The following is a 26,498-nucleotide window of genomic DNA, read 5'->3' as shown; positions in this document are numbered from 1 at the left end:
AAAACAACTTCAAAGTTTTAACACATATATGACCTTTAAAGAAAGGAAAAGAAATATTCAGAGGCCAGAAACGTGGAATGCAAAGATATATCGGTGGGAACTATAGTTGAATGAAGCCCACAAGGAATTTATACCAGGATAAGATAAAAAGACCTTGGGTTTGTGGTTTTTAATGTCTGAGAAAAGACAAGATAAGTGATATAGAAAAACTGGAAACTTCATACATTGCTGGTGAATATGTAAAAATGGTAGTCTCAAAACATTAGATGTAGATTTACCATGATTCAGCAATGAAAACATTTCACCCCACAAGAAACTGAACATGAATGTTCATAACAGCATTAGTCATACTAATAAAAAAGTAGCAGCAACTCAAATGTCCATCAATGGGTAGATTACATATTATGTGATATGTGGTATATATATAATGGAATGTTATTCAGCCTTTAAAAAAAATGAAGTACTGAAACAAACTACAACTTCAAGTTAAAATTTGATTTGATTAAAAATCAAATTCAGGATGAATCTTGAAATTGTTATGATGTATGAATGTAAAAAAATGAAATCAGTGATAAAAGTCAGAAATAAAAGACATGTATGATCCATTTATCTAAAATGTCCAGAAAATACAAATCCAAAGAGAGAGAGCAGCAGATTTGTCATTGCCAGAGATTGGTGAGGGGGAAGAAGTGGGCAGTGATTGCTAATGGATATGGGGTTTCATTTTGGGATAATGAAAATATGTTTTAAAATTAGTATTATTGGCCGCATATGTGAATAAACTAAAAACCATTGAATTGTATACTTTAAAAAAGTGAATTAGTGGATATCTTATCTCTATAAAAGTATATTTTTATGAATGTAATCATTTAGAACTAAGTTAAGAGTAAGGAAATAGGCTATATTACACCAATGATTATTAACAAAAGGAACAGTAACAATAACTATAACCAATGTAGCAATATTTCAGTATAAAAAGTGATGTGAAGGCAAAAACAAACAGCAGGGCCTCCCCGGTGGCGCAGTGGTTGAGTGCTGGGTTGCAAAGCTGTCCGCAGCCTCTGCAGCACGGGTTCGATCCCTGGCTGCTCCCCGGCCACTGGAGGAGGGTCCCACAATGGTGTGCAGACCTCTCCTGCAGCCCGCTTCTCCCCTCAGCAGTGTACTTCAGTCCTTCTGCCTGCTGTGCTCCCTGCTCTGGCTCTGGTGAATTCTCTCACCCTCCCGTGCTTCTGACTGTACCCAGTGCTTGTATAAATAAATAAATCTTTAATTAAAAAAAATAAAAAACCTATGGTATAAATTTTTAAAAAAATAATAATAATAATAAACAAACAGCATGATCAGAAACAAAAAGTCATTATTATTTAATTCCAAGAGAAATAATTCATCCAGAAAGTATAATCCTAAACCTGATTATATCTAAAATCTTAACCTGAAAACATACAAAGTGAAAACAGGCAGAATTACATGTAGAAACTGGTGAGTTTAAAATGGGATATTTTAATTCACTTTTCATTAAAAAAATAGTAAAGAGAACACAAAAGTTTGTAAAGAAATAGAGTTCAATTAACACAAATAATGAACAATCTAATAAACACTATCAAACTCAACACTGAAGAATTAAAGAATTCATACTGTTTTCAAGTCTGAAACATTTACAAATTTGATCACCCATTGGGTCAAAAAGAAAGTTTAAACAAATGTTAAAACAACATCTATTTTACAGACCCATTCATTGATTAAAATATAATAAAGTAAAAAATCAAAACCCCCCAAATGACTAAAATTTGCAACCAATTTACATATGTATTATTCCATCTCCCATGAACCTTTCCACAATGCGTTATGATCTACATCATTTAAATCAAAGTTTTAACTGGTTAATATACCTTCTTCATGCCATACCTTGTACGCTACAGGAGCACATGAAGTGTTTGTGGAATAAATTAATGAATAAATGTTGAGAAAAATTCAGGATTAACACAAATACCATCATAATAAAAAATGGTATTACTGTAACTGTCAATTCTGGATGTCATTGTTGTAGATTTAGACATTTTAAAAAATTATAAACTTAATCCGCAGTGTCTAAGACTGAATGAACCTCAATGTAACTTCCAAATGTTAAGTTCTTTTGTTTCATTTCTTCTTAATTTAATCTGCTAAAGTCAGTAATTTCTTGTTTCACTGATGTTGATTTTAATCATCTTGAATCAAGCCTCTAGACTACAAGAGTAGGTAAAATTTTTTCAATATTGTAAATATTTAGCACCTAACAGAGTGCTAGTCACATTGTACATTCAAAAGCATTAACTATAATGAGAAGAAGGCTGAATTTAATAACACTCAAAGCATTATTAAACAACTTAAATACCTTAATAATCATTCAAGGAAGGTTGTGTAAAACACTCAGGGAATTCATATTAATATGATGTAAAGACTAAGTGTTCCTCTTTTTGTGGTCTTTAACCTAAAGGCAATATTAAAATATTTTTTCAGTACTGTGTATGTGTGTGGTATATAAAAATATGGTACATAAAATATACGTAAAATACACAGGCATATCATAGTCTCAAATGCTGATCTCCTTCTGTAGAGCATGTAAAGCTATTATTTTATCTTGTTATTAAATTTTAGCTTAAGTGGGCCTCCCCGGTGGCGCAGCAGATGAGCACTAGCTTGTGAAGCTGCCCGCAACCTCTGCAGCACCAGTTCCATCCCCAGCCACCAGGCAAGGGCCCCACATGGCACACAGACCTCTCCTGCCGCCCGCTGCTCCCCTCGGCAGTGTATTTTGTCTGTCTGCCTGTTCTCCCTGCTCTGGCTCTGGTGAATTCTCTCACCCTCCCGCACTTCTGACTGTACCCAGTGCTTGTATAAATAAATAAATAAATCTTAAAAAAAAAATTTAGCTTGTTATATGCATATTTGCATATGAAGTAAAAGGGCTTTAAAAGGGAATAAGATTAAAGTAACAAAGTACAATTTATTTTATAGGTATGAAAAGAAATATTGTGAAACAGCTACTATAAATTCAGGAGATTTATGTTAGAGACAATAAGTTATTTTTCTACTTTGTTAAATAGTCCATAGAGGTTAAAATGAACTTGTCAATATTTGCCACAATGTGCTGTGCTCCAAGTCTTTGATAAAGTAAGATGTGATGAAGAAGAATTGGAATGATAAGATCAGGATTTGAATGCAAACTCTGGCCCTTACTAGCTATATGACTATCAGTAAGTCACTTGACAATTCTATTATCTACTAGAGATTGGTATAAAGTATATCCTTACTAAAATATTTTATTATTAAATGGCCATTCTGCTTTTGGGGAATCTTCTTTTTTATTAAATAATGCTAAAAATGGCTAAGTCAGAAGACTCTTAAGCAAACATAAGTTATCCAGGCGCTGGTCAAAGCCATGTGTGTCCACACAGATATAATGCTATATATGTATCTTTTTTTTTTTTAAAGAAACCAAAGCAAGCATCAAATCTTTCTTGTTAAGATATAAAAAATAAAGATTTACATGTATAAGAGTGACTTTCATTTATTAAATATATATATAAATTTTTATATATTTAATGACAATTAGGATTGCTCACTGGAATGGCAGATGGTAGAATTTCTTTCATTGCAAAGGTCAGAAAAACCTTAAGAACTGTTTTTATTCCAGATTCATATAATCAACATAAACTGATTTGACATTGCCCATTTCCTTAAGTCACAATTCATATAAATGAAAATGTGGGCCTCCCCAGTGGCACAGCGGGTTGAGCACAGCACTGTGAGGCTGTGGACAGCCTTTGCAGGGCAAGTTTGATTCCCGGCCAACTGGGGAGACCCTCGCATGGTATGGCAGACCTCTCCTGACTCGCCCGCTGCTCCCCTCAGCAGTGTGCTTCAGTCAGTCTGCCTGTTCTGCTCCCCACTCTGTCTCTGGTGAATTCTCTCCCCCCCCCCACCACGCCCTGCCGCTGCACCTCTGGCCGGTACCCCAGTTCTTGTATAAATAAAAAAAAATCTTAAAAAATAAATAAATGAAAACGTTTTTATTTTTAACAAGAATAATAAGTTTGTTTGCTGTAGTAAGTATGAGAACATAAAATTCTGATTTTTTTTTTAATGCTCATTGAAGATATAACTGTGTTTTTAACTTCTTTCAAGATTGTCAGTCAACAATCACAAAAGCACTGCCTACTTTGACAGGACTTCCAAAAATTTCTGTGCCTTGATAATATACACAAATTCCATGTCAAAAGTTATCACACAGGAGGAAAAACAAATATCCTCATTTCCCTTTGGATATCTCTTGGGAAAATATGCTTGGAATAAGGATGAAAATTAATTTCATGCAGCATTGTAAATAATGGTTATTGCTTCATGTAAATATTTGGAGAGTACAAATAATTGAATATCTGGGCCTAGATAATGATTGCTTTTACCACTTTTTTTTTTTAAAGATTTATTTATGCAAGCACTGGGTACAGTCAGAAGAGCGGGAGGGTGAGAGCATTCACCAGAGCCAGAGCGGGGAGCACAGCAGGCAGAAGGACCGAAGTACACTGCTGAGGGTAGCAGCGGGCGGCAGGAGAGGTCTGCGTGCCATGTGGGACCCTCCTCTGGTGGCCGGGGAGCAGCCAGGGATCGAACTGGTGCTACAGAGGCTGTGGTCAGCTTCGCAACCCAGCGCTCAACCGCTGTGCCACCGGGGAGGCCTGCTTTTAACACTTCTTTGAAAAAAGAAAAGGTTTAAAATAATCATTTTCTAGCTCTATATTAAACATGATTTTATCAGAGAGGAATACAAATCTAGTATTTCTTTCATAAATATCAATCAACTACCACATGCTTCAGTCTAGTTAATGTTGAGCAGAGTTCAGTATTCCTGTGAAATTCAGACAATATCAGAGATTAGTCTCTGGAAATATGGGGCCTAGATACCCTTTTGTCCCCTGCATTATCTCTTCAGCCACTGTAAGTTCACACTAAAGCACTGTGGGTTTCTCTGCTCTGAGGGGATTACCAGAGAAAACACTGGAGTCTGTATTCAGGCAGTGAGTTCAGTCAAGGGGACTACTTTTCCTAAAAACAGAAGTTGACCACTGGACCACCATAAATATAAGGCATGAAAGACCTTCATTATAACTTCCCAATCCTGGCTGAAGATAACTTATAGCACGCTTCAAGGAACTCTAAGGTTATGTGCTTCATTTTTAGTCTTACACTTAGTTTTTTAAATTGTCTTTATCAATCCCAGGGATAGAACACAGAAATTCAGGAGGGATTTCACTCATATCTATACGGAGCCTAAGAATAATACTAGGGCTAATTGAAACAAGTGTCCAAGAAGGGAAAAACACCACAAAAAGCAGAATTTATGGCACAGTTGTTTGTCTATTGAAAGAAGCCAGTAAGTTAGATCATTTGGCCTCAAATTAGAGACTGTCAAAAAATCCAAGCCTACTGAAAACATTTCCTATTTGTGCATGTGTTTTTCTAAAGTCACTGGATATTTTAGCAAGAAGACTGTTGGGAGAAGATAAGGTTTCTAAGGAAGACTTTCTAATATCCACAAATTTTGATTATATTCCAAAAAGTTGATGCACATAGAACACTCCATGTTAGTTACATTTTTTTTCTAGACAAAGAATGAATGCTGAGAGCTTCATTATCTGGTTTACCATTTTTCTTGCCATTGACTTCAATAGTAAGTATAACTAGCCTGATTCTTTAACCTGCAGGTTACTGTCAAATGTTCTGAATATTTACCTTGCACATAATGCAAAGATCTCTCTTCTACACAGGAATAGGCAGACCCTACATAGTAGCACAATTCAAAAAATTTTTTAAATTTTCACAATTCATAATTTTTAAAAATTTCACCTGGATTCAAGTCTTTATCAACTATGATGATTTCTGAGGTTGAAAAAGAATGCTTGCACTTAGATTCATGGAAGGATGTGGAATATACACCTTCCTTTGCTGTATATGGGTGACTATGATTCCCAGTATGTGTGCGAGTACAGATGTAAGATGTGTACCCAATACACACATTCACAAAATAGCAAATTATTTTTTTGGAATAAAGTGAATATATTTAAAACAAAACACAAAATAAAGATAAATAAAACCTCAGAGTCATTATAATTTAAAAGAATTAAAAATTAGTAACTTATAGGTCTGACATAAATGGAAAGTCAAAAGACTTATAGGAAGAAACCAAATGTTTATAAATATTAAATTATAGATTAATTTTAATATAATTAAATTCCACTAATTTTCACTTGCATTGTGTTTTTTCCAGTGATAACATCTTCCTTTTGTGAATAGGAAAGGAGTAGTTATTACTATTAGGCATGGAAAAATCATTTAATGTCTGGTGCAATAGTGACAATCTATAAAATACATACTCATTATTCAAATTTCTATTGTATGTCATATTAAGTACTATTCAGCATCAACCAGTAATAATGTTTTTGCTCTCAATGGTATGATATGAGGAAAGTAATGGTGAATAAGAAATAATCCAAACTTTAAAACAAACTCAGATTCATTTTGTATGTAGCTTGATTTGGGAGATATGACTTAAGTTTCTCTGGATCACAGAGAAAGGATTATACTTGTAATGAAAAAAGTGAGCAAAATAAATTGAATAAAGCTGCATATCACAATTTTTAGTACCAAATAACAAAAGATATCACCTGGAAACTTCATATGGTAACTGGCACTCAAAAAGGTTTTTATCTTTTACAAGAAAGCAATTACATTTTGTAGAATTCTTCTTATTGTCTTCTGACATAAAATTAAAGTGCAACATAGAAAACATGGAGAGTTTTGGTTGGAAAGTTTTGAATGTCTGGAATCAGTAACATCAGATTTTAAATATAACTAAACTCAAATTCCAAAAAATGACTATCCTGAGTGAATTTTTAAATTGGAATTACAAATATAGATGTAAAAATTAACACAAAACATCTATTATTATAAATGGTGACATTCAAATATGATACTTGTTTGCTTTTCAGTAATCAGAAATGAAAACACTTCTTAAAGTAGGGAGAAAATTACTGATAAACATGAATTTTCATTTAGCAAGCACCTAATCTGCATCACTGAATCATTCACTTTCTCAGATAAAGCTCTGCACTGGGACAAATCACTGGTTTAGGAAGGCACCACCAAAACCCCTTTCCACTTCCACCTCTGCAGCACCCCCTCAAAAACTGCAACCAGGCAACCACAGGCAGCCCAGTAGTCCTGTGAAGAAAAGCTTCCCTTTTTAGCCAACTGTTATGAACATCTTTCCCACTACAAGCCCTGTGAACTTGGAAGAATAGCATGGCCTCACTCTTGGAAACTTGTTAATCTTGAGGAAAGGAAAAACAGTTTTCAACTCTGCTACCCACACACCCCGGTGCACATTTCTGCTCTTCTCCCTAGCTCCTCCCACTCCTATTGCCCATCTGACTGGAACTCTAGAAGATCATTTAAGTCACATCCATGAACTGAAAGTGAAATTTAAAAAAAAAAAAAAGTTAGTGTATAGTCCAAAAGTAGAATTTAAATTTGAAGAGCAACTGTAAATATTCACAGCAGAAAATAGGTTCTCTGCATCAAGGCATCTTCACTTGCTCTCATCAATGGTATAGAAAGGCTTTGATTCTCTGAGACAAATCCATTTAGTCTAATTTTCATATTTTACTTCAAATAGTTATCCTATAGAGTTTCTATAAATTGCAACCTAATCAAGCTGGTTTAGTTACTAAGTTACTACAGAATCCTAGTTAAAAATCACTCCCCTAGAAGGCCGTTTCTACTTTGCAGTTGTAGTTTTCCTCTGCAGATTTTAAGCACAAGTTAATTGAAGTTAGTATAAAGAAAACTTCCTATGTTAAGGTTTCCACTGATGATTGAAAGTAATAAATGGACAATTTTCTATAGTAGTTTATATTTATATGTATTTGAGAATGCAAATGCACGTCATAGTGTGTTTACATTTTAAAATTTAGATTAGAAAACTTTTTTGAGGGCCTCCCTAGTGACGCAAGGGGTTAAGCACTGCACTGTGAAGCAATCCACAGCCTCTGTAGCACAAGTTCCATCCCCGGCCAGCCGGGGAGAAACCCACATGGCATGGCAGACCTCTCCTGTCTCGCCCGCTGCTCCCCTTAGCAGTGTATTTCAGTCAGTCTGCCTGTGCTGTTCCCACTCTGTCTCTGGTGGATCCTCTCACCCCTTGCACCTCTGGCCTGTACCCCAGCTCTTGTATGCATAAATAAATAAATCTTTAAAAAAAAAGCTTTTTTGTGGGGTTGAAAATCTATTTTGATGAGGGATGGTAGTTACTGGGTGTATGAGAAAACTCAAGAAATTACACTGAAGATCTGTGCATTTCACTGTATTTAAATTTCAACTACATAAAAGAATTAAAAGGATCACACAATTAAATATAACTAATTACTAACATTTTGAAAAATGACTGAAATACAGATTGACTGAAATACACTGCTGAGGGGTGCAGTGGGCGAGACAAGAGAGGTCTGCTGCACCATGTGGGTCACCTCTCTGGCTGGGGATCCAACTTGTGCTGCAGTGGCTGTGGACAGTTTCATAGTGCTGGATCTTAACCCTGTGCACCACCAGGGAGACCCCTGAAAGGAAACTTAAAAAGGCTTTGAAGCCTAACAGTGACATTTCCCAAGGGTTCCTCTACTTATATTCTTTTCAGGGTTTTCTCTCTGCCTGGAGCTAGGAGCCAGCAGTAGGGATCTATCATAACCTTTATCTGTGGGGGAAAATGCACATACAGCTAAGTGAACCAAGTGAGTTGCAATATATGAATTCCATATTATTAACTAGCTTATTAGCTAACACAAGTATCCAGACAGCTAGACATAAAATACAAGCAGCTTATGCTGCAATAAGGCTAGTGAAAATTTCCTGCTTATTATGTAGAGCTTCTGTAACAATTTTGGGGAAAAATATTTTTTCACCAGGAAATGCAAGAACCAAAATTCCTCATTCATACGTGTATAAATCAAGAGAAGGGTGATTAATGTTGCCTTTGAATGCAGTGTAAGTAAACAACTGGTACTAATAAAAATAAAGTGTTAGGGGAAGAATGCAGATATACACATAATTTCTCTATAGAAACCAAAAAATTTTAGAAAACAAAATGAAAAAGAGATCCTTTTAAAATTAGTTGTAATATATTGGATAGCCTAAATTATAAACATGTAAAATTCTACGTAAACACATAAAATTCTACATAGAAAAAACTAAAGAAAAATTAATAAGGAAATGTTAAGTTTCCACATGGGTGCATTTAGTAATTATAAACATGTAATTTCTCTGATTAGCACATGGATTTTCCACATACAATCATTATCTTAACAGAATATTTCTTGGGACTTGACTAATAATAAAGTGACCTGTGTGTTAAAACTATTTAAATTGTGTCTTTACTGAGGTTTCCATGGGAATACAAATAGATAGGGTAAAAAGTTTAGAACTGGCTCATTTCAACAGTTCTGGAGGGCTCTGGTTTATAGAGTGGTCTCCAGTTGCCTGTATCTGGCCCTGAGACAATTTAGGGCTGGAGAAATAATGACTTGGTGTTTGAGAGTTGGATAAGATGGTTGGGGGATATGGGTTTGGGATTTGTTGATTTTCATTTGAAAGATGTGCCCTTTTTCTATCTCTAAGAATTGGCTAGCCCAGAGAGGGACAGTCCCTCTCCAGACAGATTTTCAAAAATATCAAGACATCATAATATACTAAAAATTGTAAAATGCATATTTGCATATATACATACAAAGGGTAATGAAGGATCACCAATCCACACATTAAAGTTAAAAAATTAAAGCAACTGGGCCTCCCTGGTGGCGCAGGTGGTTGAGTGCTGCACTGAGAAGCTATCCGCAGCCTCTGCAGTGCGGGTTCCATCCCGGCCGGCGAGAATCCCACATGGTGCAGGAGACCTCTCCTGTCTTGCCCACTACTCCCTCAGCAGTGTATTTTGTCAGTCTGCCTGTTTTGTTCCCCACTCCGTCTCTGGTGAATCCTCTCACCCTCACACGCCTGTACCCCGGTTCATAAATAAATCTTTAAAAAAAAAAAAGGCTATTTGGTAGTCATTTTAAGACCAGACACAGGAACAGAAACAAAGAGATCTTTTTGACATGTTAAATGCTGTGTTAAATTATGAAAAAGGTACATTAAATATTATAAATAAGATTTAAAACAATTAGTAAGGGAAAGATTATTTATTAGTCAACAAATAGTATTGTGATAACTCCTGATTGTAGGGGAGGAAAAGTATCTTCTCCTTTTATCCTTCTAAGTTCTTATTTGGGCCCCCTATAACAATAGACAGATTCAGAAGAGAAAAGCACAGAAATTTATTTAATATGAGATTTATGTGAGACAGGAGCCTTCATCAGGAAATGAAGGCCAAAGACAACCTGAGAGACATAAATGCTAGATTTAACAAAGAACGAAAGTTGTGAGGAAATGAGGAAATGTGAGACAACATGAAAGGGTATGAACTAAGTGTAGTAAACTGGCAAACAGCAGGTCTGTTCCTTTGTTCCAGATTCTTCTTTGTGTTTCTTCTTTGAAGAGAAGTCTCCCTTCCTCTGAGTATATGGATGACACCTCTTACATGAAGTTCTTGTGACCTGCTTCAGGGATAGGTCAGCAAATCCTTCCTGTACTTGCTGTTTCACAAATTCCCTCAGCTTGAAATATTCCATATGCATACGTGCCATATTGTGGGGTAATATGTCTTGAACTCCATCACTCCATCATTTGAAAGTTACATATATTCTTTTATACCCAATCCTTGTACCACCTTTAAAAATAAATCCATACTCCCATAATAATAGTTAATATTTTTGAAGTGTTTCCTAAGTTCTATGCTTTACATAGTTCGTCAGAGCAATCCTTATTTTATAATACTTTCATTCTTCCCACCTAACAGGAAGAAAATGAGAGGTTAGAGAGTTAAGCAGCTAACTTAAGTTCACACTACTAGCAAGGGATAGAGCTAGTACATGACAGACACCTCAACAGTCTATCTCTAGATGTCCTCCCTCTTACTCCTCTACACTATTAGCTATGAAGAAGTTTGTACTATTAAAAATAATTAAATAAATTAAAAAGCTCATAAATGTATATGTGACCACAAGCAAGTATTTATCTTTCATCTTCTGAGGGGGAAAATATAGAAAATGATACATTGAAAGCATATCAAACTATGACAAAAAATTAATGTATTATTATTATTATTATAAAACAGAGCTTATATAATATTAAGAACCCATATACAATTTGCCTCAAGCCAAAGAAATGCAGATTAAAACAACAAAGTATGATATGTAAACTGGCAAGAGTACTGTTACTATAATACCTGTGGAAGATTGTGACATTTGCATGCACTACTGCTAAGTGTATAACAAATTCACTTTAAGTTTCTATCCCTTTTCCACTAATTCTTCTACTGGGAATTATTCTAAGGAAACCATCCAAAACATGTGACAGGAGAGGAATCTAAAATATACTGCTGAGGGGAGCAGCGGGCGAGATGAGAGGCCTGCCACGCCATGTGGTTTGCTCCTTGGCTTGCCAGGGATCAAACTCATGCTGTAGAGCTTGCAGATAGCTTCACAGTGCTGTGCTTATCCCCTTGTGCCATCAGGGAGGCCCCGTTTCTGGCCTTTTTGATATGGGACATTTTCATAGGCCTTAGATGGTATCTCATTGTGACTTTGATTTGTATTTCCCTCCTAGTATGAGATGATGAACATTTTTCTTATACGTCTGTTGGTCATTTGGAGTCTTTTTTGGAGAGGTGCCTACTTAGCTTTTCTGCCCACATTTTGATTTGATTCTTTGTTTTCATTTTGTTGATATGTATGAGTTCTCTGTAGATTTTGGATATCAGCCCTTTGTCAGATGTATGATGTACAAATATTTTCTCCCATTCAGTAGGTGTCTTTGTTTTAATGACACTTTCTTTTATCATACAGAAGCTCTTTTAGTTTGATATACTCACATATGTTTATATTCTCTTGTTTCTCTTGCAGTTGGAGATGAATCCACAAAGATACCAGTGAAGCCAATGCCGTGGGGTGTTTTACATGTTTTCGTCTATGTATTTTATAGTTTCGGTCTTACATCAAAGTCTTTAATCCAATTAGAGTTAATTTTTATGTGTTGTAAGCTACTGGTCTTATTTCATTCTATAAACATTCTATATTAATGAAAGTCTTTAAAGCATTGCCATTAAAGCCCTAAAAGAAAAAAAAATCACTATATAAGTATACCAAAAGAGCTACAGAATATTTTAAATGAAAACTGGAAAAAATGTTTGCAATATATTGAAAAAATAGTAGTAACTAAAGAGGGAACCTTACAAATCAATCCAAAAAAAAATAACCATTAAAGAAATGGGCAGGGTATGAATACATACTTTTTCAGAAGAAATATAATGTCCAAAAATAGATAAAAAATGCTGAACCTCACTAAGTAATAAAAAGTTCCATCAAATTAAAGAGTAATGATGTATCTATTCCCTTGTAAATTTTGGCAAATATGCAAAGATTAATGGTATCTAAAGCTGGCAAGATAGTGGGAAAATCAATACACATTGATAAGTGTATTCAGATATAAGTGTTTTGCAGAGAAACTTGCTAGTATTTGACTAAACTTTTTAAATTTTATTTTGAAATAACTTCCTTCATACAGAAAATAATAGAGACAATAAATAGCACAAGAGTTCCCCTACTTCTTTTACTCAGCTTTCCCTAATACTAACCTTGACATAATCATAATATAATTATCAAACCAGGGAATTAACATGTATAGAACACTATTAACTAAACTAGAGACCTAATTCAAATTTCACCATTTTTTCCACTGATGTCCTTTCACTGTTTCAGGATTTCAAGCCAGGATCTCACATTCCATTTGGTTGCTACGCCACCTTAGTTTATTTCAATCCAAAACAATTTCTTAATTTTTCGTGTTGATGATCAGATTTTTTTTAAGAACCCACAGCTTTTACTCCAGCAATTCTTCTTCTAGTAATTACTTTGCTGCTATCTTTACAGAAATGTATTAAAATGTATTTATTTTTGATGCTTATTTCTATATTTGAATACAGTGAAATATTGGAGGTTGGGTGACAGGGAGAATGATTTGAACTTTCCAATTTATACACTTTTGTTTTCCTTGATTTCTCCCCCTAACATTAATGTATTTGTTTTATATTTAAAATAAAGCAAAACAAATTATAAAGAAAAAGACTGGTAACAACTAAAATTGGCAAGTTAAGGCAGTTTGGACAGTCCCTTAAGCAAATGACGATACTTGTGTAGGTACAATAACGTTTGGTGATTTTTTTATTTAGTTAGTTGTTTTGGTGGAACATGTTTAGCTATTTTGCAAAATTTTAAATGTGTTTGTTCTTTGGAGGAACAAGTCATGTCTACTAACTTTTCCTTTAGAAATATTTACACAAATGTTTAAAGATATTTGAATACAATGATTTTGCTGCATTGTTATTTGTAGTTTTGCAAATTCAGAATAATCCTGAGGAGCATATTCAATAAGTTAGGACACTTTGATAAAATGAGTATTATGCAGCCACATAAGATTAGGTAAATCTTTGATTTGAAAAAATATCCAAAATAATGAGAGAAAAGTAGAGTTCAGTTGATTCTATTTTTGTTAATAAAGTATAATTATTTTTTAAAAGATTTATTTATTTATTTATTTATTTATTTATTTATTATGCAAGCACTGGGTACAGTCAGAAGTGTGGGAGGGTGAGAGAATTCACCAGAGCCAGAGCAGGGAGCAGAGCAGGCAGAAGGACTGAAGTTCACTACTGAGGGGAGCAGCGGGCATGGCAGGAGAGGTCTGCGCGCCATGTGGGACCTTCGCCGGCAGCTGGGGATCGAACCAGTGCTGCAAGAGGCTGCAAGCAGCTTCACAGCCCAGCGCTCAACTGCTGCACCACGAGAGGCCCAAAAGTATAATTATTTGTTTGTACATATTTATACATACACAGAAAAAAATGTAAAACTATTAAAAATATTTACTCTTACAAATATGAAATTAAAACTAGTGATGTCTTATATCTGTAATTTTTCTCAAATTCTACCTAATTTTAAAATATCTTAAAAATAATAAAAATAGGGCTTCCCCGGTGGCGCAGCAGTTGAGCGCTGGGTTGCGAAGCTGCCCGCGGCCTCTGCGGCACCGGTTCGATCCCCGGCTGCTCGCCGGCCTCCTGAGGAGGGTCCCACTTGGCACGCAGACCTCTCCTGCCGCCCGCTGCTCCCCTCAGCAGTGTACTTCGGTCCTTCTGCCTGCTCTGCTCCCCACTCTGGCTCTGGTGAATTCTCTCACCCTCCCGCGCTTCTGACTGTACCCAGTGCATGTATAAACAAACAAACAAACAAACAAATAAATAAATAAAACATGCCTCTGTAAAAAAAAAAATCACAAAACACTAGGGAAAAAGTTTGATGTACTATATAAATGAAAACATTACATTAATGGCACTTTACTCTATGAATAAAGCAATGCAAATAAATAAATTGTATTATAAATATATATAAAAATGTATGTGTATACATGTACCCATATATACACACATATATGCGTGTATATGTATATAGAAATGACTAAATAAATGCATCATTTAATAAGAATTGGCTTAATTAATGTGAAGCATTTAGGTGATCTGAAAAATTATGTTTTCCAGCTATAGCATTACTACTTTAAAAAATTAAATCATAGGGCCTCCCCGGTGGTGCAGTGGTTGAGCGCTGGGTTACGAAGCTGCCGGCAGCCTCTGCAGCGCCAGTTCGATCCCTGGCTGCTCCCCGGCCACCTGAGGAGGGTCCCACATGGTGCGCAGACCTCTCCTGCTGCCCGCTGCTCCCCTCAGCAGTGTACTTCGGTCCTTCTGCCTGCTCTGCTCCCCGCTCTGGCTCTGGTGAATTCTCTCACCCTCCCGCGCTTCTGACTGTACCCAGTGCTTGAATAAATAAATAAATAAATAAATCTTAAGAAAAAAAATTAAATCATAATCAAAATGTGAGACGAACAAAAGACTTAATTATTTAATGGAACAATGATGTTATTACAAGCCTGATTTAAATCCTTACTTCCTATCTCCTCCTAAGGGGAAAAGTACTAGCATTTATTAAACAAGTGCATGCTAAAATATAGTAACTATATGCTATGATAATTTCTTTTCACATTAACCTTTATAACAATTATAAAATGTCATTATTATTCTTCTTCTTCAGAAATTAATTGAATGAGGTACAGAGGTGTTAACTTGCCTATGGTTATACAACAACTACATAGCAGAACAAGATCCTGAAGGCAGATTTGACTCATTCATAAGTTTATACTCTCTCCTGCACAATATGCTTTTCCTAAGCATATACATATTCAAATGTCTTTCAGAATAAACAATAGGCCACACCATCAGCTAATCCACTTGTCTTCCTTGTACATTATTTTCATTCTTTCCTTATTTTTTAAATTTATTTCTAGAGCTAATTGACTCAGATATTTACTCTGACCTGCACAAGTCCTTTGACATTCTGAAAGTATTTATTCAGCTACTAAAAATATTTTATAGTTCCTGGAATATTAAAGCAGGAAGGGTCGTAGAGACAATCTACATCTTTCCACACAACTTTAACAACTCATTCCTCAAGGTGTTTTCATGATTCAAGGGACATTGGTGACACTGTTACCAGCTTTGATCTAGCAATCCTACTTTGGGATTCAATCCTGTAGAACAGCAAAAATGTGAGGAGATATATATATATATATATATATATATATATATATATATACACACACACACACACATACACACACACACAAGGATATATATTAAGGCATCAGCAAAACACAAACAACATAAAAACACCCACAGATTCATCAACATAAAGCTAGTTAACTAAAACTGATATAGCTGATATAGTATGCTATGAAGATGTTAAAAACAGATCAGCATATAGTAATCTAGGTAGTTAAATCCATGGAATAACTTATCTTATTGTTGTAAAAACAAAATAACCACAAAGTATTTATGCATGTACATATGCACATTTGTTTATATAAATAAATACAATTTAGACTACTTAGATTAGCCTGGATAAAGGGCTGGAGAAATAATTATTCCCTTTTATCATCCACGTTTACACTGTGTTTAAGGCAGTGGTGACCATTCCGATGACTATAATCTTTATTCATAAACCAGAGACAATAATGAATGTATCACCCAATTGTTGCTGGAATTACATGAAATAACATATGTAGTTCTTGGCACTTTATAGGCACTAATACATCACACTATTATTATCTTTTGCTTTCACATCAATAGCTTTCCTTTGTTGATCTATATTTTTTTATAAAACAGTATTTAAAAATATTCTGTTTAGTATCCACAGATCCAAACTGCACAGAAGAATAAAATCTATCTTATTAAATGAAATTAACACTTAAACTGTATTATGGGCCTAGCTTGCCAATCCTTAATAGGACCTAAGGAAAACTCAGACTAAGGAACTATGGTGGACGAATATCATTTTAACTGTCTGTTTGAAATATTTTGTTTTACTTTTATTAGAAAACATCTCTATTTTTGAGCTATGATCTATAGCAGTTGTAAATTACAAGATTTTATGAACATAACTAAACATTTGCTTTCTCTTTCTCTGACACACCAAAAATGTTTACTTTTAGTAAGTATTCATATTTCCCATGTCAGTGTTTTTATTTGCATAAATCCAGTAAGACTCTCTTTTCCTAAAATTTTATTAGAGAAGAAGAGTGTGCTTCTTTTGCACACTCGATGCACAGCAATGGCCAAATCCCTTTCAGAGCATGCACTGTGTTATCATGTTCTGCCTTTTGCCCAAGGGTCTGAAGTGAAAAACAATGTTTGTGAAAATGCTTTGTAATGAAAGCAATATACAGATGAAGAATTGTTTTAAAATGTATCCATTCATAAGCATTAAGTTCAAAATTATTGAAGAATCAAACATAATACATGATTTATATACTAGTAAGTAATTCAGTATCTGATTTAGAAAGTCAAAGAACTGGAAATGGAAGTTGTGGTACTGTGGACCACCAGAAATGGATCCATACCCTGGCTCTAATATTATTTTGTCAGTCACTTGACAACTCTGGGTCAGTCTCTGTAATAACGACAATGGTAAGACCTATTTCCAACTGGAAATTGTGAGGGTCAAATGAAAGAGTCTGTGTTAATGTTTTTCAGATCTAGTGACCCCTTTTTATAACACATTTTTTTTAATAATAAATTTTATTTTTATATTCCCCATACAATTGCAACCCCCCCATTCTGACACCAATCCCTCCCCTCCTGCCCCCCACCCCCCAAAAAGTGTCTCTGGTTCATAGTTTTTGTTGATTTTGATTTTCACTTTCTTATAGTTATTCATTTTCCTGGTCCCTTATTTAAGTTTTCTAGATTCCTGCTATGAGTGAGACCATCCGGTATTTTTCTTTTTCTTTCTGGCTTATTTCGCTGAGCATGATCCCTTCCAGCTCCATCCATGTTGCTGCAAATTGCATGTGTTTATCTTTTTCGAATGCTGAGTAATATTCCATGGTATATATAACACATTTTTGAAGCATGCCATTCTCTATCTTGAAATAAAACGCTTTTTTTTTTTAAAGATTTATTTATTTATTTGTTTGTTTGTTTATACATACAAGCACTGGGTACAGTCAGAAGCACGGGAGGGTGAGAGAATTCACCAGAGCCAGAGCGGGGAGCAGAGCAGGCAGAAGGACCGAAGTACACTGCTGAGGGGAGCAGCGGGCGGCAGGAGAGGTCTGCGCGCCATGTGGGACCCTCCTCTGGTGGCCGGGGAGCAACCGGGGATGGAACTGGCACCGCGTAGACTGCGGGCAGCTTCGCAACCCAGCGCTCAACCGCTGCGCCACCGGGGAGGCCCGAAATAAAACTCTTAAATCACTAACTTTAACCCAGAATCTAGGCTCCTTTTCTGCCTTTTAACAAGCTTAAACCCTATTGTAGCAATCCCTTTTAGAATTCTCCCGCCTCATTGGCTCAGTTAGAAGTGGATCTTGTCTCAGTACCCAACTTGCTACTGGGTATGAGCAGGTTATTAAATTTTGGCTAGTGGAATGTGAATAAAGTGACATGTGCAGTTTAAAATTCGCATTTTCTTTTACAGTAAATTTCTTTTCCAAAGTATTTGTACTTCTTTCCCTCTTTTACCTCTGTGGATGTGATAGTAGAACTTTTGATACTGGGGGCCCCCTGGTGGCCAAGGGGTTAAGTCTCAGCACTATGAAGCTATCTGCAGCCACTACTAGAGGACCAGTTCAATCCCTGGCCAGGGAGCTGACCCACATAGCACAGACCATTCCTGTTTCATCTGCCGCTCCCCTCAGCAGTGTATTTCAGTAAATCCCCCCGTTCTGCATCCCACTCTGTCTCCAGTGAATCCTCTTAATAACGCCCTCCCCGCCCCCATTCTCTGTCTTAGACCCCAGTTCTTGTAGGCATAAATAAAATTTTCTTTAAAAAAAATAAACTTTTGACCTTATAATGATGACCACACCCTAAGGGTTGTCATAACACATCAAGAGTTATCAAGGGACTGACAAAATAGTATTTGGAGTCGAGACATAATAAAAAAATTTTAGTTATCTAACATTAAAAAAAAGTTTGGATATAAGATGAAATTTATATAAGCTTAAACTAAGGTGGTCACAGTCATTGTGTATAGGAGCTGTAGGAAAGTGTACCAACAGAAGCAGGGGTAGACAAAAGAATAGAAACTACTTCTAGGTTAAGTAGTAACAAATCAGTTATTTATGTATGATGAGTAAAAATAAATTCATTAAAATGGAGATAATATTCCAAAATAAATTATAGATTGCTGAATTATTATATTCTCTCAAATGGACTTGGCAAATAATTCCCTCTGAGGAAATAAATTCTCAGTGCTAAGATACGGGATGATTGAAGAACAAAAATCAGAGAATAGTATCTTGATAAGAAAATGAAAAAAAGAAACAGTAATATAAGATGTAATAAAGAATTTTCAGATAGACTATGGGGTACAGTATTAGAGTGAGAATATTCAAATACAACCTACTGAACAAAACACTATTCAAAAATAACTTCAATATGTAATGTTTATAATTTCTTCTCATTATAAACTATTTAAAAATATAAAGGGTGCCAATATATTTAATGTTTATTTTTTAATTCAGTGAGGTAAATACATTTCATGTATTTGTTCATTTAGTAATATTTCATTTAAGACTTAAAAGGCATATGACATCTTTTGTTACATATTTGTAAATGTTTGCTGTTGTTTCTTAGTAATTGTAATTCTATCTTTACAGTTAAATATATAGCTGAAAATGTTGTAATATATTGAGTAGAGAATAAGTAAATTATTCAGTGATATCAAGAACAGTGTATTTATTCCATTTCAGCTTCCCTCTCCATAATAAGCCTTCTAAATTCCTTGGCCTTCTGCCTAACATGTTATGTTTCAGTATTATTGTGTATTAAATCACTATACAATTATATTTGTAGTTTGTTGAGTCCAGCAGGGCATTCAAAATTCATGCCAAATATTAGACAGCTCTTGTTATACAGTTTTCTTCCGTGCAATGCAGAACATCTCATGTTCTTAGTTCTTTGTTGAATAAAAATGCCTTCAGAATTACTACAACCCAAACACTCCCACAAATTCCTGAACTATGTCAAATGACAGTGTCTTTCAAACTATTTGTGATATAGTACCAGCTTTCCCCTATTACATCTGTCCAAAATCAATACTTTTACAAAATATAGTCACTAAGAAAAAAATGAAATAAAAGAAAAAGACATACAAAATACAAGGACCATTTTATTATTATATTCAACAGATTAAAAATTACCCTGTCAAATTACTATAAAAGATTGTAAATGGTTACTCTCATTTTTTGTATTTCTCCATGGCATATAAACAACAAATAATTCACAGACCAACTCTGGTCCATGAACACTGTGAATAGCACTATCTGAGGGACAATACTGCCTTCACTCTGAATTGCTGGTAAAAATAAAGCAATATATAGAAATGTTAGTTATTACACTTAAAACTTTTATTCTATATTTCCTTCAGCAGAGCCTGAAATAAACAATTCCATCCACATTACCAACACTGTGCTACCTCATATCTTCCTCCTGTCCAAAACTTTTGACATACACACAGTCCTATTTACTTTCTTTTTCAAAGGGCAACCTTGTCCTCTGTGATATTGAATTCCTTTCTGCAAAGGCATATCAATATTACTTAGCCAGTGAAAAGTCCAGATCCCTTTAGTAAGTCAAAAAGCAAAAGAATACAACAAAGTCTGATTTTAAAAGGACTCACACAATGTACATATTCAGAATACCAAAATGTTGCCACTTCATTGCTTGTTCATCCATAAGCTTGTGCCCAAATCTCTTTTATGTTCCCCCAGGTAACTACTCAACCTCCCCGGGTCCCTAGTGCACCAACCCCGCCACTCCACACATGAAATATCACAGAGTAGGTTTTCCTTTCGATCACAATTTTTTTTCTTAAGACAACAACATATTATTTGTTCAGAAGAATTTGTTCTAAGCATGGACTTTTTGTCAGTAGTATCCTGTTAATAATATTGCCATTTGAGGAAAATCTGAAGGTTCATGCTATAATATTATCATAATTTTTTCTGCAAGTGGAGTTCAATATCTCCCTGCATGCAGTCTATAGAAAAATGTGTTAAAATTTTAAAATTCTTTCAAAATGCTGTCACCTTTACAAAATTTCATTAAAAGGATCCTAGGTTTAGCAAATGCATTCAAGTGCTGACATTGTTCTTAACTTTAAGGTAAAGTACACATTAGACTTGAGTTTTAATTATTAAAATTTTCCACTACAATAACATAATTTATAAAAAATTAAATTAACATATAAGAGCATGTAGAAGATACATAATATATATTATAATTATATAAAACCATCTTTTTTTAACTTGAGATTTTCTATTGTTTTAATTTCTATTGGTAATTCTATAACACACTGATATATATAATCACAAATATGAAATTTCTAGTATCAACCTAAAATGGAAACATATATACTCAGTAACACAGAGACAAAAATTGTCATTTATGTTTTAAATATTAATTTCATTTTCTTTTAAAATAGTATTAATCAAGTGGAATTTGAAGTCTGTATATTTTATATAATTAAGCATGAGCTTACCCTTTTCTTGGCCACTGCACCAACTTCAGCATCTGCTTTGGATTCATCTGCAAAATAATAAAGCATGGCTGCTTCAAAAATGCCTATACTCCTGTTCAAATACGTGCTAAATTACACAATTATTATTTTCTTATACTCTGATATGTGTTTCCAGAGGTTATTTTGACCAAAATGCAAATAAAGTGAACTTTCCAGAGTTGGTTAGAGAGTAATCCAATCCAACCCAGGGATTCATATACTAATCTGACAAGCCTGCCTCCCTTAAATCTTACTGTCTGGCTGGATGTAAAATTAGCATCTAGTATATATGATTACAGTCATGCATCTCTTAATGACATGGATACATTCTGAAAGATGCATTTTTAGGTTATTTTGTCCTTTAGTCACTTGCAGTCATGGAGAGTGATTACACAAAGCTAGATGGTACAGTTCAACACACACCTACCACTGGCATATATGTTCTCTGTCAACTAATTTATGTTGTTAAGCAACACATACCTATATCAGGGTCTGGTCAGCTTGTATGCTTTGGACTATACAGAATCAAGAATTAAATCCCAGTTACCTCCACTTGCACAGCTACTATGTGCCAGATGTGGGATAAAAACTTTATATAAACAGATACTTAGTCCTCATGAAATTCCTGCAATGTATGTAATCCATTCCCACTTCACAGCTGAGGAAGTTTAGACTAAGACAAGTTAAATACCTTGCCTGAGATCATGCTGTGGAGCCAGACCCACGTGACTGCAAGACCCTAATCTTTCCAGGATGTCTGCCACTTCCCTTTCTCTGAGCTGTCAAGCAGTGCCTCACAGAAAGAGTCAGTAAGAATGAGGATTTTTCTTATTGTACTCCTCCTAAAGCCAGAATAATTATCAATCAAATATAATGTAGAAAATTAGTTTTTTGGGTCTCTCTGGTGGCGCAGGCAGTTGAGCACAGTGCTGTGAAGCTGTCCACAGCCTCTGCAGTGCATGTTCGATCCCCGCCGACTTCGGAGAAACCCACATGGCGAGCAGACCTCTCCTGTCTCACCCGCTGCTCCCCTCAGCAGTGTATTTCGGTCAGTCTGCCTGTTCTGTTCCCCGCTCTGTCTCTGGTGAATCCTCTCACCCTCCCGCACCTCTGGCCTGTACCCCGGTTCTTGTATAAATAAAATAAAATCTTAAAAAAAAATTAGTTTTGTATGTGTTCTTTGGTATGTATGCTTAAAAGCATGTGCATCAGGAAAAAATTTTTGCATGATAAGCAAGGCATTTTAAAAATTATTCATTTAGATAACCGGATAATATGGATATATTTATTCATAAATATGTTTTATAAACTAATATGGCAATGAAGCATGGACATTAAAAATAAAGTTTTAGGGTTATATTTAAAATGAAAGAAAAATACAAAGAAGTACAATTTATAAATATAGGACTATAATTCACAATGAACATATAAAACAAACAGAACAAATATCCATGAATATTAGCAAATAAATGCCTAGTATCTAATAGCAAATTTTTCAGTAGAAAAAAGTTATTAGCATAAAACTTGGAAATCCACAGTAGATTTTATTTATACTTATAATTATCTGGCCACATATAAACTGTCTTCTATTTTCAGTTGTATTCTTGAAATAATCCTTTCTTCTGGCATACACTTTCTCTCCATTATGAATGGGTAAGATCATCTGTCATCTCAGCTGACTGCTCCAAATAGGAAAAATACCAACTTCTTTTACAAATCCATTTTCCTCTCGGGTCACAGAACTTCCTTATATTATGGTTAGTCTACATATGTCTGAGTACTCTGAAAGACTAGAATGTGCCTCAAAAGCAGGGATCATGTTTTACATGCATTAGGTGTTCAATATTATTTTTAATTTATAAATGCACATGTGTTTTATTCAAAACTATGACTGGAGAAAAAAATATTTTTATGTAAACAAATCAATGTAATTCATTATATAAAAGCACATACTACATTTATATGGCAATAGTTATATACTAGGAACATAAGATATAAAACAATATATGTTCTCACATCCTTAGTTTATTTATGAACAAGGAATAATAATATTTTATTAGTATATTGTGAGATTAAAATAATATAATCTACATAAATGAAGCTCCTAGAACAATGTTTAGGAAATAATAATGATGTTCTCTACCATTTGAGCTAATAAGGATATTTGGGGAGAGGGGTATGTGTATGAAAGAGAAAGAAAGAGAGACACCTTAGCCAATGGGAGAATAGTTTAGTGATGATAAATTTCACCATTGTATTATCTTTTTAAATGATCCCATAATTTTTCTATTTATTATTTTAGTCTTTTTAACATAGTTGTAAATAAGTGATGAATAATGATAAAACAGCAAAATATTTCAAGATAAATAAAAAAGATCATTGAAGCCCCATAATGCATTTTACACCTATAAAAGGACCGAGTGAAATCTAATAGTAATTACACGATAGCATAAGCTTTGCTGTATTCTCCTTGTTCTTTTGAAGACCTGTAATAATAACATTTGTAATGAACAATCAATTTTAACTAATAGTTAAAACTGTACAAAAAGAAGCTCAAAAACTCAAATTGGATACAATACATCCTGACTATTCATTGAGCAGTAAATAGAAATTTGATGTTTTTCCTCAAAATCACTTCATTCTTTTTACTTTGAAAGAGTTTAAAATACCCGATACTATTCAGTATTAAATCCCAACATTCTTATGTCAACTTTTCAGTAGGGAAATGAACTGGGAACGAAAACATTCAAACTGTTATTCAAGAAAGTTTTCATGTTCGAAAATTGCAGAACTATCTCCCAATGAATGTTTAGGGAGTGGCAACAATCACTCTGATTTTCAAATTCCAAAGGGAAATTCTGACATAATACTTAAAAAAAAATTAAAATCACTAGCAATTTCCCTATTAATAATAGTAGGTCTACGCTTGACTTCAGCAACATTAACCACTTTCTAACTGCTGAATTTCCCCTAGTGAGAAAGGTTTAATTTCCTCCCTTCAGAAATCTCTGCATGTAGGACCCTCACATACAGAGTGAAAAGCAGTTAACAGGAAATGTAGATTTGGATAATTAAAAGGGCCTTTACTCCTCTTTAGCGCTTCAGCCATATCATATTCTTAAGAGTGTAAAGGAGGAGCTGCAGGCAGATAATGAATAAGTTTTAAATGAATAAAGGAGGTCATGCCTTATGACCCATAACAGATGTAAGTATTTTATTTACAACCATATTAGAGATGAGTACAAATAATAACATAAACCAATGACTTCTCTTCTTCAAATAATTTTTTTAAAGTTTGTCCCTTCATGCCCTCAGAAAAACTGCATGCTTTTCTTTAAATGTAACTGAGAGCATTTTCTTAAAAAGGCAGAAGACTGTTCCTGGCCTGTTACGTGAAAATTTTAGAATTTTGTCCACTCTGTCCTAACAAGTAAGAAGCTGAATAAACAGAAAATCAATAACTCTTCTTAGATCCCTCAGAGAACTGAGGTCACAGAGCAAATCACTGCCCCAAAATTTTGAGAGCCAGACAGGCAAATAAAAACAATCACAACTTACTGGAGCACAAACCTTCCCTGCAACCAGTGCCAGGGTAGGAAAAATGAACTGTAATTAATGCGCTTCTGGAGCTTCAGTATGAGCAAGCCTGAGAGTTAAAAACTCTAGAGGGACACAGTCATGGGAGTGGGAGACACACTTTTGTGAGTTTACCTCTAGAAGCTCTAATAAGACTGCCACAGTGAAGATCGGAGAAAAATCTCTTGCCCTTCTAATATTATGAGGAAAAATGTCACCATTTTGAAATACATTAGAACATATCAGAACATTCAGTTCTTCTTAATAAGAGCTGCCCTCAAGGGAAACTATTTTACCATAGCCTAGTCAATTGGTTTTTTTTATTTTGTTTTGTTTTCAGAGCCTAACAAACTTGCTGGAAGAGAAATACCCAAATTCAGGCGGGCTTAGTGTTCCATGTGTGGGAGGGGAAATATCCAACACCAGCCTCATTTAGCTGTATGTTCCTCCTAAGAGATGAGGGGGCTGGGTAGGGAGGTAAAGCAATTGTGAATTTCAAAGTCCAGGGCTAAGGTCTAATTGTAGGATTATAGAGTGCTGCCCTAGGTACCCACGACCTTTCACTACACTACTGAAGGCCAATTTGCCATATGTTCCTTTTACCTAGTTCATCCTGTTCATCTTTCCACAAAAAATTACAAGGCCTACTAAAAGGCAAGCAACAACAACAAAAACATACAATTAGAAGATAGAATAAGCATCAGAAGCAGACCCAGATATCAGAGATGTTGAAATTACCAGATAGTAAACTTGAGACAACTATGATTAGTATACTGAAGTCTCTAAAGTTAAAAGTAAACACTATGCAAGAACAGATGAGTAACATAAACAGTGAGATGGAAATTCTAGGAATTAGTAAAAAAGAAATGTTAGAAATCAAAAACATTGTAACAGAAATAAAGAACGCCTTCCATGGACTCATTAGTATACACAGATGAGTAAAGAATCTCTGGAACTTAGGATATAACAATAGAAAGTTCTAAAATTAAAAAAGCAAAGAGATAAAAGGCTGAAAAAAAAAAGAAAAGAATATCCAAGATTTATGGGACAACTACAAAGGTCTAACATAAGTGTAAAGAGAATTCTAAAATGAAAAGGAAGAGAAAATGGAAAAGAAGAAATATTTGAAGCAATAATAACAGAGCATTTCCCATCAGTTAATGTCAAACACCAAATCACTGACTCAGGAGGCTCAGAAAACACCAAGTAGGATAAATGCCAATAAAAACTATACCTAAACATCTCATATTTAAGATGTAGAAAATCAGTGATAAATAAATCTTGAAAAGAAGCCCAGAGGGGTGGGGTAAACACTTTACCTTATAAAGGAGCAAAAATTAAAATTTCATCCAAATTCCCCTCAGAAATTATGCAAGCTAAAATAGAGTAAAATGGGGTCTCCCCAGTGGCGCAGCGGTTGAGCACTGTGCTGCAAAGCTGTCCTCAGCCTCTGCAGCGCCGGTTCCATCCCCGGCCGCTGGTGAGGGTCCCACATGGCGCGCAGACCTCTCCTGCCGCGCCCGCTGCTCCCCTCAGCAGTGTATTTCGTCAGTCTGCCTGTTCTGC

At 34.9% G+C, this 26,498-nt stretch overlaps 1 protein-coding gene across 1 annotated transcript in view; it reads right to left on the bottom strand.

Annotated features, from left to right (window-relative positions):
• ZCWPW2 (zinc finger CW-type and PWWP domain containing 2) overlaps positions 1 to 26,498 on the bottom strand; it is a 90,662-nt gene that overhangs the window by 14,750 nt on the left and 49,414 nt on the right. The window contains exon 6 of the mRNA XM_054699019.1: positions 21,339 to 21,385. Coding sequence (XP_054554994.1) covers positions 21,339 to 21,385 — 47 coding nt within the window. The remainder of the gene's footprint in view (positions 1 to 21,338; positions 21,386 to 26,498) is intronic.

The sequence above is a fragment of the Talpa occidentalis genome, unplaced genomic scaffold, assembly GCF_014898055.3.
Source record: "Talpa occidentalis isolate TD23 unplaced genomic scaffold, MPIMG_talOcc4v2.1 talOcc4.10, whole genome shotgun sequence".
Classification (NCBI taxonomy): domain Eukaryota; kingdom Metazoa; phylum Chordata; class Mammalia; order Eulipotyphla; family Talpidae; genus Talpa; species Talpa occidentalis.
This window is presented reverse-complemented; position numbering and strand designations above follow the sequence as displayed.